General features: G+C 44.8%; 5 protein-coding genes across 5 annotated transcripts; 4 read left to right on the plus strand and 1 right to left on the minus strand.

Annotated features, from left to right (window-relative positions):
• Positions 1-316: 316 nt before the first annotated feature.
• On the plus strand, positions 317-2,176 carry L199_008579 (uncharacterized protein; the record flags this gene model as incomplete). Its single annotated transcript, XM_064894258.1, has 6 exons — positions 317-361; positions 486-557; positions 639-755; positions 868-972; positions 1,057-1,233; positions 1,367-2,176. 6 exons carry the CDS (start codon positions 317-319, stop codon positions 2,174-2,176), a joined length of 1,326 nt encoding a protein of 441 aa, XP_064750330.1.
• A 245-nt stretch (positions 2,177-2,421) lies between these two features.
• Positions 2,422-3,329, minus strand: L199_008580 (DNA-directed RNA polymerase I, II, and III subunit rpabc5; the record flags this gene model as incomplete). The annotated part of the gene is made up of 6 exons (XM_064894259.1): positions 2,422-2,441; positions 2,503-2,535; positions 2,595-2,632; positions 2,777-2,800; positions 2,871-2,962; positions 3,285-3,329. The coding sequence occupies 6 exons, from the start codon at positions 3,327-3,329 to the stop codon at positions 2,422-2,424; spliced, it is 252 nt and encodes an 83-aa protein (XP_064750331.1).
• An 89-nt stretch (positions 3,330-3,418) lies between these two features.
• L199_008581 (uncharacterized protein) lies at positions 3,419-11,700 on the plus strand (the record flags this gene model as incomplete). Its single annotated transcript, XM_064894260.1, has 24 exons — positions 3,419-4,105; positions 4,162-4,524; positions 4,581-5,018; positions 5,088-5,358; positions 5,416-5,696; positions 5,755-6,156; positions 6,206-6,576; positions 6,626-6,725; positions 6,784-7,114; positions 7,178-7,261; positions 7,317-7,421; positions 7,480-7,672; positions 7,730-7,883; positions 7,943-8,443; positions 8,535-8,692; positions 8,801-8,892; positions 8,947-9,035; positions 9,086-9,179; positions 9,241-9,486; positions 9,565-10,178; positions 10,281-10,574; positions 10,658-11,130; positions 11,197-11,361; positions 11,451-11,700. The coding sequence occupies 24 exons, from the start codon at positions 3,419-3,421 to the stop codon at positions 11,698-11,700; spliced, it is 6,756 nt and encodes a 2,251-aa protein (XP_064750332.1).
• A 432-nt stretch (positions 11,701-12,132) lies between these two features.
• Positions 12,133-12,529, plus strand: L199_008582 (uncharacterized protein; the record flags this gene model as incomplete). The annotated part of the gene is made up of 2 exons (XM_064894261.1): positions 12,133-12,278; positions 12,391-12,529. 2 exons carry the CDS (start codon positions 12,133-12,135, stop codon positions 12,527-12,529), a joined length of 285 nt encoding a protein of 94 aa, XP_064750333.1.
• Positions 12,530-12,983: 454 nt separating this feature from the next.
• Positions 12,984-14,525, plus strand: L199_008583 (uncharacterized protein; the record flags this gene model as incomplete). Its single annotated transcript, XM_064894262.1, has 3 exons — positions 12,984-13,265; positions 13,332-13,654; positions 14,102-14,525. 3 exons carry the CDS (start codon positions 12,984-12,986, stop codon positions 14,523-14,525), a joined length of 1,029 nt encoding a protein of 342 aa, XP_064750334.1.
• Positions 14,526-15,031: the final 506 nt, after the last annotated feature.

Consider the following 15,031-nt stretch of genomic DNA (forward strand, 5'->3'; position numbering starts at 1 on the left):
GCTAGAGTGGTTAGTATCTACGAAAGATTTATATATATACATGGATATGAGGATATCATATTCTTCCCTATGCTGTGCTATGCTATGCTTGGAAGGGAAGTGACTGTGACGGGATAGATGTTCTTGATTATGTTGTACGGAAATGACGATTGAATGTATGAATTATATATCTGATACGAAGTGGACAATGGCCGGTTAAAACGTCAACACGTATGCGGCTAGTAATCTTAGTCTCGAAGATTAGTTCAACATTATATCACTATATCTCCATTGAATCAACATCGTCCGGGTGTCAGTTGCATTGCGGTACTGCGCGATGTCAGATATAGACATTGGGAATCTAGCTTATGTCGATATACAGGTGAGTGATTGAAATCTTTCGGCTGACTGCTGGCCAACATGGCCCAAGAGCGATCACATGTTTGACGGTTCAACCGAGAGTTGCTCACGGTGCTGATATTGTCACCCGTTATATTGCTATCTAGCACGATGCTCTAGCTGTATTTGATGATATAGAACAAGGGGTGGTCCTATCTGAAGATATCTGGATATCAGGTGTGAGTGTTATCCCAGAATACTTCCAGAATATCTGAATTGGTAGAAATATCGGCTGATGCTAAGAGTGGTGGTCTGAATAGTACAAAGCGGGCGAATCTTCCGTACATGGTAAAGCGAAGATTACATTTAGGGAAGGTGGTGGATCGGATATAACATCGAGGGATGGTGTGAAGGTTGAAAGGTCTTCATCGTCAAAGGTGAGTCTGAGTTTGCATTTGCGCTTGCCTCAGCCTCGAACTTCAAGATGTATCTATGGAACGGTAAGAAGAAGTGAGATTTATCTGATCTGATGTTGTATCTTGCATTTAGACCAACTTTGACGTTTCTATACCGAAATTAAACATCGACAATCGTACAGTCAAGTACCCAAAACAAATCATTCATCCACCTTATAAGAAATCATCAAACTTGGATGTAAGTTGAATTACTAGTTTTCTATCTGTACTCACGTTGTTCTTGTCATTGTCGGAAATTGAACAAGTTGTTATTCCACTGCAGGCACCACTTCACATCAACTCACTTTCACTCAACCCTAAATCACCTCATGTAGTGATAGGTGGACCGGATGGGTACTGCGTGATCTTACCTACTTCACTTAGTAGTACGGAGAAAGAGATACAGCTTAAAGGGCATGTAGGAGATGTGAGGGATGTAAAGTGGTTTCCTAGTGGAGAAGTGAGTTCAGTTCCAATTGCGTCCAAATCCAATCGCTGCTCTTTCCTCTACTCTATTTAGCGATATTCATGTTTTGACACACATTGAGGTATATGTTCATTTGTGCTCATATTGCCATATGGTATGGTTATAGGTGATTTTAACAGCTTCTTCAGATTTGTCAATAAGGATATATGGTCGAGAAGGTATAAACCCCCGTACACTCCGTGGACATACTCGAGCAATCACTTCGACTTATATATTAGGAGTGGGCAAACAGATCTTATCGGCAAGTAAAGATGGTACGATCCGTTTGTGGGATATAGGAAAGGGAGAACAAGTTAGAAGATGGTTGATAGGTTTGGAAAGTAGGATGACCATCGAAGGGATGATTGTCGTTGAGGATCATCAGTTATTGCAATCGTTAGGGTTAGGTTCGGGAGAGGGAGAAGGAGGAGAAGGAAGAGTGATGATCCTGAATGTACAAGATGGAATTTGGATTCAACCTTTCTCCTCGACCGAAAAAGGAAGTGGATGGTTTATCAAGAATGATCTCAATAGTCAATTGATATCGATGGATCAGAGAGAAGGTCTCGTCGTCTTGGGATATATGAATGGGGTAATTGACATCATAGATTTAGTCAGATTACGAAAACCTTCAACCACAAAAGAGGAAGAAAAAGTGGGTATGGGAAGGATAAAAAGGATAAAGAGAAATGAATCTTCAATATACAGCTTATACCTCACGTCAACATCAACGGGAGATAAAGATGAAGTGGATCTGTATGTGGGCACTTCATCTGGATTACCTTGTTTGTTAGGTATAACAATACGAGAAGATCGATTTGAGGTAGAAACGAAAGAGGAATTGGCAGGTTGGGAAGCGACTGGCATCGAATGTTGGGGGAAGGTAGGGGATAATGTGTGGTGTGCGGGAGGTGAAGGTGGTTTGAGAAGGTATTGAAGGGGATTTTATTGATGTTATGACAATTTATACCATGTTAAAAATTATGTAAAGGTCAGTTGACATTATGTCAATCAAATCCAATTGGTCAAACCGACTCAATACTGTTTATAGATAACGCATCAACCCAGACCGGAGTGGATGATAATAGTCACATCATGTTGTACAAGGGATAGAGGAATCTAAATCTTATCGCAGAAAGCCAAGGTATAGGAAGAAAAGTTGAAATGAATGAGGTGTCGGAATTATCGATCTCGCGAGAGTGCTAAAGGAAATCATCAATTAGCCTGGAGATACCAAGCTATCGTGAAGGAAAGACCACTTACGATTGTACATCAACAGCTTCTCGATGAGGTCGACTATAAATACATTGTCAGCTACTGGATTTGCGTATAAAGTAGGTAGGGGAATAGCTCACCATGGGTCAAAACCATTCTTCGACAACAATAACGTTTCCTATATTGATGTGAGTTGGTCAGTATATCGTTCTCATGACGGCATCTCCACTCTAAGATCATGCAGTCTAGGCCATGATCATGATCCAGCTTCTATGATTTCCTTCTCCTTTTCGAAACATCTATCATAACAATGTCGACTTACAATTGAAGTCTATCCAACGCATCACTGAAAATCATCGTATCCATCAGCTCTGATCGTTTGAGCGACAACGATAATACAACAGCTTCAAACTCACCCTTCATCCACCCCGGCAGCTAATAACTCCAGATAACTGTCCCATAAATTTCCTATCACTTTACCACACGAGAAGCACCTAACGGGGATGATCTATTTAAGGGTAATCGAAGATGTTATTTATCAGCTGCGTTCTTGGAGGGAATGAGCCTATTGAATAGCTGTATTCACCATTTTGGACGAGGATGAGCGGATGTAGGATTATCGAAGCTGTGGTCGATGATGATGAGATGGACAATATGCGAGTAAATGGATTCCTAACTAATGATGATGCTGAAAATCAAAATAATCTTTTGTTGCTTACACTTGCTTCGCAAAAGAGGACTGGGAGATCAACGGAATCAGATTGACCAGCATACAAATCCACGTCATGCTGTTCTGTGAAACCACGTGATTATCACTAGTTGGGATTTACGTCAACAACAGCACACAAATCATACGCGTCCATGTCCAAGCTCATCGTGTTTTTATCTCCTTATTTTCTCCCTTCTCAATGATAAGTCCATCGCATTAGCTCTACAATACCTAGATTCTGACCCACGCAGGAACATGCAACCTGCAAAAGCCAAGCCTGCGGCTTCAGCAGCGAAAGCAGCGCCTGCCGCCCCGAGGAAGACACGAGCGACAAGAACAGCGACAAAGCAGGATACAGACGCAGATGACTTGGTTGAAGGATTGGGTAAGCTGCAGTTGGGTCAACCTTCTCAGCCCATCAGACGGACAGTCAGAACCACAGCTCAAACATCGACGACTGGCACTTCGTCCAAACCCACTACCACGTCAAGGAAGACCACTACCACTACCACCAGTACTCCAGCCAGAAAACCTACAACCACGACTACTTCAGCCGTGGGCTCGAACGCAAAGGGTAAATCGAAAGCTACCTCACTAGAAGATACTTTACCATGGGCACGGCCATCGTCTCCCTCCGACTCGAAACCGATGTCAGTCACAGACAGGATCAAAGGAGCTATGCAAGCTGTCAATGAAACGAGCAAATCACTTTCGGCAGCTTCAACCTCTGGATTTAGATACTCGACTTCAGCGATAACAGGAAGTGAAAAGGCAGGAAAAGGGGAATGGACAAATGAGAGAGTTGATACGCTGATAGCGACCTGTCAGATCGCTTTGAAGGTGTTGAGGGAATTTGACGAGAAGGGTCAATTGCAGGGGAAGGGTCTTGATGTTGAGAGGAGTTCAAGTGGGATTGTCGTCAAATGCATCGCAATCGGAATGGTGAGCTTGCTTTCGGTGATTGAGGTACGTAGAAGCACAGCTGATAAAGTCACCAGCATCCTCAAGCTATGGAATTGATCATAGCTTCCCGTCCTTCATTGCTTCGCCTATATAAGCCTCGGCGCATACCCACTCAAACACCAGTAGCATCAACATCAGCCCCGTCACGCGCTCAATCAAGCTCGTCGAGATCTACTGGTATAGCCACGTCAAGCGCAACGTCCTCTCGTTCTCATCTCACTGGCAAGAGCTCCGCGCCAATAAAACCAGAAAGCATACCTAAGGAATGGCTTGATATGACTAGACTACCTTCACCAGAGGAAGTTCTGGAATTAGCAGAAGCTTTAAGGAATGTGCTCTTCATGAATTTGATCTCGACTTGGACATGCCTTGTAGCACTTGCCAAGGACATAGATCAAGTAAGTAAAACACCTCATCGTCCGGAGAAGGAACCGATTAGCTGATTAGCATGTAGCTGATACCCATCCTGGTTCAACCGAAATCGGATGACGAATACCTTCATCCCCTTACCCTGGCTCTATCACTCCTCACACCAAGCATATCATTTTACCTACACACCTTCTACCGCCAAGTCAGCTCTCTGACTATACCGCCGACATCCTCCGCATACATTCATCTACGGCATCTCGCCCTACTAGCAATGTCAATAACCATATCGTCTTCTGCTAATAGCAAGACGAACCCAACCCAATACTGGGATACCGTACATCGCACCATAATAACCTTCATCAAAGGAGATGAACATAAAGAGAAGCTGAACGAAGCTGCTAAGGCCGTTGATGGAATTGTGGAATTTGTAGAGAATATGGTTCAGCAGAGGGGAGATACGGGCTGGTTCGAAGGGAAAGGTTGGTTGGGGTTGGTGGAAATGTGGATAGGTATAGGAAGAAGGGTAAGTCGGCTGCCGTGTTGCAATGGTGACTACTAGGGATTCTCTCAGCTGATGGTGTAACATAATCAGCTTGGAGACTCTGCAGTTATTGATAAACCTCTGGCTCTTCTCGCATCATGCACATCAATCACTAGATCTCCTTTACCGCAACGTCTTCAAACACCCCAAGCTGGACCATCAACTCCGCCCTCTTCTTCGACTGTAGCGAGTAAAGCAAACATACCTAAGACGCCCAGCTCAAGAAGTGATGCGAGGAAGATCAAGAACCCTGACGTGGAGATAGCTAGGATATGTGGTGATCTTGCTAAGGCGAACTTGGCTATTGACAAGGCGCTATCTTGTAAGTTGTAACCAGATTGTAAATCTATCTTTCTGCAACGCTGACTTCAGGTTACAGCCAAATCTGCCTCGCCTAGTACAATAGAGTGCTTAGACTCTGCAGAGCTACTGACACTCGCGCATTCTATCAACTCCTTGCCTCAAAATGAAGATCTACCAGCGATGGCTGGGAAAGCCTGTAGAGCGTTCGAACGGGTCAGAAGAGGCTGTCTTAAAGTCTTGGAAGCATCGAACGATCCTAAGGATGGGGAACGGTTCGAGAGTGTCAAAGAGGGTATACAGGGATGGCTGAATAATTCCATTGAGTTTTGTGAGATTCTCGTGTATCCATCAATCGTAGTGAGTGAGATCAGATGTTTAGACGATATCTTTTGCTAAAAGTCAAGCCTTGCACCAGGACGAAGCTACGATCAGAGATACCATCATTCCATCCTATATGGATACGATCGTTCAATATTTTCGTCCACCTCAATCATACACTGCATTCTACCCCTATATGCCTCGAGCGCGTGAACTGATGGAAAAGACCTCCAGAATTGTGAATGACACTAACAAAGCAGAGTACTTCAGGTGTCTATCAACTTTGGCATACAATGCGGCGGGACAAACTTACCGATCGAATCAGAACGAGCAAGCCGCTGAACTATGTAAGATGAGTTGCGAATGGACGGCGGAAGCTCTCAGGTTGGTGGAGAACACAAGCAAGAAGGATGATAAGAGGTATACGATGATAGGAGATGTATTCAGTAGAAGGTGGGAACTGTTGGCGGGATGCTATCAGCGTTTAGGGAAAAAAGATGTGAGTGGTACTGCCTTTGAGACACAGCAAAGCTGATTACTTTCAACAGGAGATGTTTTCCGCATACGCACATGTCTTTTCTTCCCAACCCACTTCCACTTTCTCTCAGATATCCTCTTCATCTTCCACCAAATCGCTCAACGAGGTTTTCGGATCTCTGACGGAATTAAACAACTCGCTTAATCGCTTGGCCAGTGTGATACTTTGGGAACCTGCGACTTACACATCTCACGGACAGGAGCTGATCAAGCTAATGCAAGAGAACTCTTGTCCACCTGCTGCTATTGGGGCTATTGGAGAGAGAATATTGGCATTGCTAGAGGAAGGGGAATGGAAAGATGAGGTAGCGAACATCAGCTTGGATTTGGGAGATTCTATTTTGAGCGCTTATGGAGAGGATCATCCAATTAGAAGAATCAGGTAAGATATCGATACACGTTGATCATACGATAGCTTATAATCCGTGTAGAGTCCTGGCCAAGATGATGGGTACCATTCTGACCTCGGGTCATCAGATGGATCGATTCCCTTCTTTAGTTGAGGAAGTAACCAAAGCATCGTCTCAATCTGTGAGTGACAAATACCGATGGTGTATCGAAAGAAATACGCTGATATACTGATCTGCAGGATCTTGGCCAAGATACCGGTTTATCACCTTTCAAAGCGGAATACCTATCTTACACCTTGGTCCTGAAAGCAATGCAGACCTATCATGCTTCCTCTCATCCGACTTTGGATGTAATAACAGCGAGTAAAGAAGCGATTGAGAAGCTACGAAGTATCATCATACCTCCTACTCCACCTGATCAATCTGAAGAACCTAAGAAAAAGGTACCCCTAGGAAGAAGTACCACTACTCAAGCTGTTGGTACGAGACCGACTAGAAGCACGACGAGGACAGTCTCGGAACCAAAAAAGCCGATTGCGAAGAAGGCAGTGACCAAGGCGTCCGCGGCTGGTGAGTATGATATAAGCTTTTCAGCTTGCCCAAAGCTAGCTTACATGCTGGATGTACACATAGGTGCCGCTGCAAAGGTCAAGCGGCGATCGAGTATAGGCCCATTCTTGGTCTTCGATGATTTGACCCGGTTGACGAGGTTTCTCGGTGAGCGCAACTCTTTTTGACGGCAACATTGGCAGCTGACCTCCAGTGATACCAGGCTCGCTTGCTGCTTTGCTCGGACTATTGGGACATCCATTTCAGCAGATTGAAGCATTGAAACTCCTCAGAGCTTTTCAGAGGAACAAGGATGATTTGGTGGACGGTAGGTTCTTATCAGCCCATCAGTCTGGCAGACTTGCAAAAGCTAATAGTTGCTTCAGACTACGTTTTACGATCCGCTCAACTTGCTACGGAGTATCAGAAATTGGGTAAAACCTCTCGTGCGGGATTGGTGTTTGCACAAGCTCAAAAGGTCATCGGACACTCTAAAATCTTAGTCTCGCTTAAAGTGAGAGTTGAATTGGAGTTGAGATTCGCTTTTTACCTTGCTTTCAAGGGGGAAGTCACTAGAGCGTGAGTATCTCAGAGTCTACTCCTGAAGGGAAGTGGTTTATTGACTACCTGCGACAGTCAGGAAGTGTATGCCGAGGCGGCAGCTTTCGAGCTCGAAAAGGTCGAAATCGATAAGAATGCTAGCTTCAGTCGAAGGGTGATAGATAGATGTGAACAGCTAGAAAGGGCTGCATGGGCAAGAAGGGCGGTGGCTGCTATCTATGCTGCTCAAGTAAGCTCTCCAAATGATTTCATCCCATGATGGATATCCAGCTGACAATATGATGAAAGGACAACGCAGCAGCAGCTATCATGCATTTATCAGCATCTTTCCGAATATTCTCGCGTGCAGCGGATGCGATTTGTCGAATCACATCTTCTTCCCCCTCGTCACCCGAGCCTACTACAGATACAGATGACCCGTTCGGGGTACCCCTACCGCCCTCTGCGAAACCCAAAATCAACGGCGCCGACGAACCATCCAAAGATTCTCAGGTAGCTTCACCGTCCCAAACTACCCATTTCACCGGAAAACACCTACACTCATTTCAATGGCATATAGCCTCATCGCTCCTATCGACCATACTCGATTTGTCTAATGCCTTTGCCTATCGGGGCACGGTAAGAGATTGTGAATATTTTCTGCGAATTGCGGGTGGAGTAGCTGGAGCCGTGAGGAGTGATGTAATTTCAGCTAGAGTCGGGGCTAAGGAGGCCGAATTGAACTTCAGGATGAAGAAGTGGGAAGTGGTGGGTGAGAAGCTGGAAGGTGCAGCGAGTGCTCTGAATGCTGTGAGTGATTTCTGGATATTGAATGTTGATTTTCTTGGTAGCCATTATTTTGCTGGGGACTTGGTAAGCTAATAGCAGAGATATCACCCAGATCGAAGGGCCTGATATGATCGATCTGAATGTCCTCAAGGGCGACTTGTATTCCCGAACAGAGATGATCGAACAAGCTGAACAGGTCTTTCAGAGCACTTCGAAAGAGATTGAAGGATTGGATAGAGTGTTCGTGGCCAATGAAGCTGTGTTGCCTACGTGAGTGTTGATGCTTGTACTTACAATTGTATCGGCTGAGCGAGTCGACCTGTGCATTGTATTCGATAGACCCAGGAAGAATGCGTTGCTCGCTGCTTCCACCTCCAGCGTCAGAGCAAGCTTGACAGCTAGTAGACCCACTCAACAGGGTAAAGAACCCTTGTTGCCTTCAGCGCTGGGCCATGTACTCCGACAATACGGTGAGCTAGACCCAATATTACAGTTATGGTGACATCTCTGATCATTCAGTATAGCTTGGCTGCTCAAAGAAGCGGGATCGAAGGAAGAGTGTGAAGAGCTGTTATGTCAGATCAAGAGTTTACCAGCTTCGACTGAAAACCAGGTACGTCAGTTGCCCATATTCGAGAAAAATCAGCTGATTTCCATCAATAGGCCGAGGAGTTACTGCTTGAGGGTAGAATCGCACTACATGAAGCTTTCAATACCTTTAAGACTGATCTTTTTATGAGTTCTCTTACTGAGTCTGGTGAGTCTCCATTTATACCTGACTATTCAATCGGAGTTGTTCCCTGATGACCTTGGAATAGCCGTCGCCATGCCGATGGGCGCACCTTTGAAACGAGTGGTGGATCGACAATCGACTCGTCTGAGCATACAACATGTTCTCGCTCGCGCGGAAGATGCCTTCTTGTCCGCCCTCTCACTGGTATCCGGAAGTGGCAAGATCGAAGGTATACGACAAGCTTGTCTTGCTTTAGCATTATTGAGGACATTCCAAACGTCTCTTGGTCAAGGTAGTGATGAAGTCACAGCAGCTGCTGCTGGTATGCTCGGTACGTGGCCCAAAACAGATTGCCTTTGGTCAATTTAACATAGCGTGGTTTATTCAGCTAACATAAGATAATCCATAGCATCGAGTTCCTCCATAACCCTTCAGCGAGAACTGCTCGAAGCTATCGAATGTAAATTCACAGATATTGTTAACGATGATACAAAATGGCCCACTTTCTCAAACAATACCATGAACGTGGATGAACGCCATCAGATAAATGGTTCTCTGGAGACTGAGACGGAAGATTTGGATGATCATAATGGCCATCTACGAGAATATTGGGATAAGATCAAGATCAAGTATCTGACCAATTCGATTTTGTCCTTGTCGACTGAACCATCGAAAGAATTGAACAATCTGCCGTCTGAATGGGCAGTAATTACGATCAACGTCACAGACGACCGTAACACGATGTTCATCTCGAGACATCAACGCGATTGCAAGCCTATCGTGTTCTGTTTACCGTTAGATAGACAAGGTAGAAGGGAAGGTGAAGATGATTCGTTGACGTTCGATTCGGCTTTGGCGGAACTGCAAGATATAATCGATTGTAGTAATAACGGTGCCAGGACTGCTAAGAATGTGGTTTCGCGGGAGGAGAAATTGGCTTGGTGGGAGGAACGATATAGGTTGGATAAGAAGATGAAGGATTTATGTGAGAGTATCGAGTTTGTCTGGCTGGGTGCTTTCAAGGTGAGCCATCAGTTCATTGTTTCGCTTTCTATCCCACAGCATCAATCTCGCAAAAGGGAGAGCTGGTCCGAAAAAGCTCTAACGTTCCATTGATATATATAGACGATCTTCAATCCTCGTCTACCTAACTCTTCAGCGATCATCACCGATCTCAAAGAACGTCTGGAGAAGATATTCAATTCGGCTTTATCCTCGACTAGCGGAGGAGGAACAGCCAAAAAAGGATCATCTAAACCCCCGAACAAAGTCGAATTGGACGATGCGTTACTCCAATGCTTCATGAATCTAAGTAGTAAATGCAAAGATGAAGAAGTGGAAGATTTGGTTTACTTCATTTTGGACGTTTATCAGTTCCATGGTGTTCCTGTTGCTTTATCTGAATTGGACATTGATCAGGCGAGTGCATCTGTACTTTGTAATCGGCCAGCCACAATGAACCTTATATCGGAATCAGCTGATGACGATTGCATAAATTACAGATTGCTATCGATGTCAAAGGTGCGCTAGAGAAAATCGAATCTCGAATCGCACTTTCAGGTTTACGTCCACCCAAGGACGAGCATCTGTTCTTGGCACTAGATAAAAACTCCCAACCTTTCCCTTGGGAATCTATACCGATTCTGAGAGGTCGACCGATAAGTCGGATACCGTCATTATCATTCTTACTTGACCAAGTTGCCATGGGAAATCATCTGCGACCATCCTTGACTCAACCGACTTTCAACCCTGTTTCCGAAACATCTTCAAACGGGGCAGTCGATACGAGGCGCACGATCAACTCAAGGAGGACCTTTTATATAGTAAACCCCAGTGGTGATTTGGATAGGACACAGCAGCATTTCCAACCTTTCATCGATGAGATGGTCAAAACTGCTGGATGGAAAGGTATAGTTGGTAGACCACCAACTGAATTGGAGATGGCTGCTGCGTTGAAGGATTATGATTTGGTTTTGTGAGTGGCAAGATTTTCCATGTGCTATGTTCCCGGAATGGTATGCTGATGACCCTGGCCCATCAGATACTTCGGTCACGGTGGTGCTGAACAATACATCCGATCACACAAGATCAGACACCTGCCTCAATGTGCGACTACGATGTTATGGGGATGTTCATCTGGTCATCTGAAAGAGCAGGGTGATTTAGATAGAACTGGGACAGCTTGGAATTATATGGTTGGAGGATGGTGAGTGATATGCCTCACCTTTTATATGACGTCCGACCTTCGATGAGGTGATGGATTTATAGGCTGATCAATAGTTGTTCTGCATGCAGCCCATCACTCACTGCCAATCTATGGGACGTAACCGATAAAGATATCGACAGATTATCATCCCATGTCTTGAAGTCATTACATCTCGATTCAGCTCATCAACCAGAGTCCAAATCACGCTCAAACACCTTGTTGCCGTTATCGGAACTATCTACCGTGGCTGCTGTCAATGCCGCAAGGGATGAATGCAAACTGAAGTTTCTGACGGGTGCGGCACCGGTAGTTTATGGGTTACCTGTTTGGTTGCATTAGGCATGCTGGGCTTAAAAGTAGAGAAAGTCGAATGCATTACTTTACCTGGAAATCCTGTATGCAGAATGCGATATGGTATCAGAAGCATATGAATTTAACATGTCACGATATGAAATGATACGTTGCTTGGTATACGATCCTTTATAAATACTATTCCACGAGGGACATGAAGCGCTAACCGCACCTGCTATGTACAACAAGTTTGATGATCCTTTCTCGTGATTTCGAAATACCTCAACGCAGACACAATCATCAAGGACCAAAGACCTTCGGACAGCGGAGTTTGGATTGATCTTTCTTGGTCTCTAATGCAGCCAGAAAAGTATGTGTACTCGTGCATGCTCACATCCGAATATTTTACCTTATTGAGCAATCGACAATCTCAAACAACGTAAATACAGCAAACTGAGTAAAGTCACGACATGCCTGACGATGGAAGTTCGACCGCCAACAGCAGCGCAGATGATACCTCCAGCGGGACATCCATCAGACCTTCATCGGTTGCAGTACGTTACTGCCAGTGGTCTTACTTCTTATATTGGAAATGCCGAATTCAAGCTTTTGGATGCACTACAATCGTGAGTTATCTGACTACCTACTCATCGGATTTCTGAGCGATGATCACTGTTTGATGGCAATTACACTGGGATATGCGTGTATTGGTGCTAATTCAAAAACATCCTCTTTCAGGATAAAGAAATCTGGACCGTACACTGCGGATGACATTCAATCGGCTTTCAACAAGATGAACGGACATGGACCACAGACCACGTCCACTGCAGCCGGAAGCGACAGTAAGGGTTCAGAAGGACCTTTATGGATAGATTAGATCAACGAGGTCACAGGTGTTTACTTGCGAGACTGATTGAATTTTTATGAAAGTCGTAATAAAATTTGAGAACTTACTGCCGTTTAGAATACACATGAATTTGGACTTGGCCATATTGAACTCTGCACCGCACTCATCTGAATAAACTCTAACATACTATCATGCATTGCCTTTCGCAAGACCTCAAAAACGGTGCATGAATATTCTCAAAATAACACATATTTACCTACTCATATGCACGGTGCACTCGGATGCTCGAGCCACTCGGACACCAGTTTTGACCCCTTTTATTTCAATTGTTTCATCTTTCTTTCTACTTTATTCATCATTCCACATCATGACCATCGAAGAACAATAATATATAAGAAGCAGAATCCTCAGGAGAGCCTAGCCAACGCAGCAAAGCATGGCAAAGTGCCAAAATCGACTTTACATGATCGCCTGAAGGATACCCATGCTCCTAGAGGGGGAGAGGACCAAGCGGCACCTCTCTGTTCAACAGGAGGTCGCTCTCATCGATAAAATCAACTCCTATTCTCAGAGAGGAACCCACTTGACCCCCCAGCACATCAGACAGCTTGCTGTGGCGATCTCAGAAGAGAAGATAGGAAGGAACTGGGCGAGTTCCTTTTTAAGAAGGCATAAGGAGGATTTATCTTCGAAATATTTCAAGATACAAGAAGCTTCTAGGATGAAATCGGACACAGGTGCCAATAGAAAGGCTTTCTATACCCTTGTGAGTTACTTCAGACAATTCTCTATTGAAAAGTGTGGGCGGAATGGGTATTGATTTTGAAAGAAGGTCAAAGCGGCATATGACGACTATCACTACCTCTCTTCGAACATTTTCAATATGGATGAAGCCCCTTTCAACATGTCTACCGATAGAAAGGTCAAACGGGTCGCTCCCAAGTATAAACCGACCACTTCTCAAGCTGCTTTGGCAAACGACTGTCACATCACAGTGGTAGCTACCATTTCGACCTCTGATGCCCCTGTTCCGCCCTTCCTCATCTATTCGGGCGAATATTTCATTGAAGAATGGGCAGATGTGAAAGATAAGGATCCCCTCTTGATGGCTGCGGTCTCAAAGACAGGTTATAACAATAGTTATTACATGATGAAGTGGCTAGAAGAAGTATTCGATCCTTTCACCAAAAATCGAGCACATGGCCACAGAAGATTGCTATTTCTAGATGGATGTGCATGTCACGATCAGGTAGACTTCATAGAAGCATGCTGGGACCGAAATATAGTGTGTATCTTCCTTCCTGCAAATATGACCAACGTTTTCCAGCCTCTGGATGTAAATTTCTTCAACACTTTGAACCTTAGATATTCTCAAGAAATAATCGAGTATCAATTGGGATCTGATCGATCAAGAATGAGCAAGTATTACTTCTGGAGGTGGTTTCAACGCGCATGGAAGAAGACAGCACATTCCCATCAGATTCGGTCAGCTTGGAGGCGATCAGGACTGTTCCCTATAGATCCATCAGTAATGTGTCCAAATTCAGCCCTCACTCCCCCTCCCCAGCTTGAAACAACCGAGCCAGACACTCCTACCAATAGCCAGACACTAAGAGCATTAGATAGGACAGTTAGAAGGGGAGAAATCGATCTGAAAACCGCCTTTATGAAGACCCAAAGAGCATTGGATAAAAGCTTTGCAGAGGTGGCCTTGATTGGGGAGGATACCAGGAAGCGAAAAGCGGCGGAGGAGTTGGATAAAGAGGTCCAAGGTACTGGGAAATGTACTAGGTACCCTCAAGGACAGGTATTCGATCCCGGATATAAGAGGGAACATGCTGCAGAGCTGGCGGAAAGGAAGAAGAAGCAGTTGGAGGAGAGAAGGAAGAAAGCGGCAGCAGAATTGCGAAATAAGCAGGGAGAGGGCTCAAAGCGTGAGAATGCATGCAGAAGACCTACGAGTAGGGCTACGCCAAAGCACTACAGCACAGCTTGCTTAGAGCTTGAGGAATGTGATGAAGAGTAGTAGATATATGTTACATATTTCATGTCCGAGTGCCACATGCAGACGAGTACTGGCGAAGCCAACTTTATTCAGTACGAAGTCCTGAGCCTCCTTCCTATCTGGTCTCACGAACGATGCTCGACACAGTGTACCGATGTCACGCTCATTGTCCAGCTTGACTCTCCTCTGTTACCCCAGCTTGAGTGAGGGACTTGGCTTTATAGTCTCTTGAGAGCGTGTACTTATCTGGAGCAGAAGTGTGTATTCCTTCCAAGCTTGACCAAACGGTTTGTCTTCATCGGTCTGAATCGACAAGGGTACAGCTCACGATTTTCCTCTGTGCATCATAACAGAAAAGTTTAAAAAAGAACAAATTCAGCTCACTCAGTGGCATCTCAATCCAGTACGGATCATACTGTAAGTGTGAGTGAGAAAGAGTTGTGAAAGAATTGACACTTTCGTGAAATCGTCGGGCGAGATTCCTTTCGATCTTGATCCGGTATGCGACATGAAAGCCTGAGCGCCGA

Source organism: Kwoniella botswanensis, chromosome 3, assembly GCF_036426115.1.
Source record: "Kwoniella botswanensis chromosome 3, complete sequence".
Taxonomy (NCBI): domain Eukaryota; kingdom Fungi; phylum Basidiomycota; class Tremellomycetes; order Tremellales; family Cryptococcaceae; genus Kwoniella; species Kwoniella botswanensis.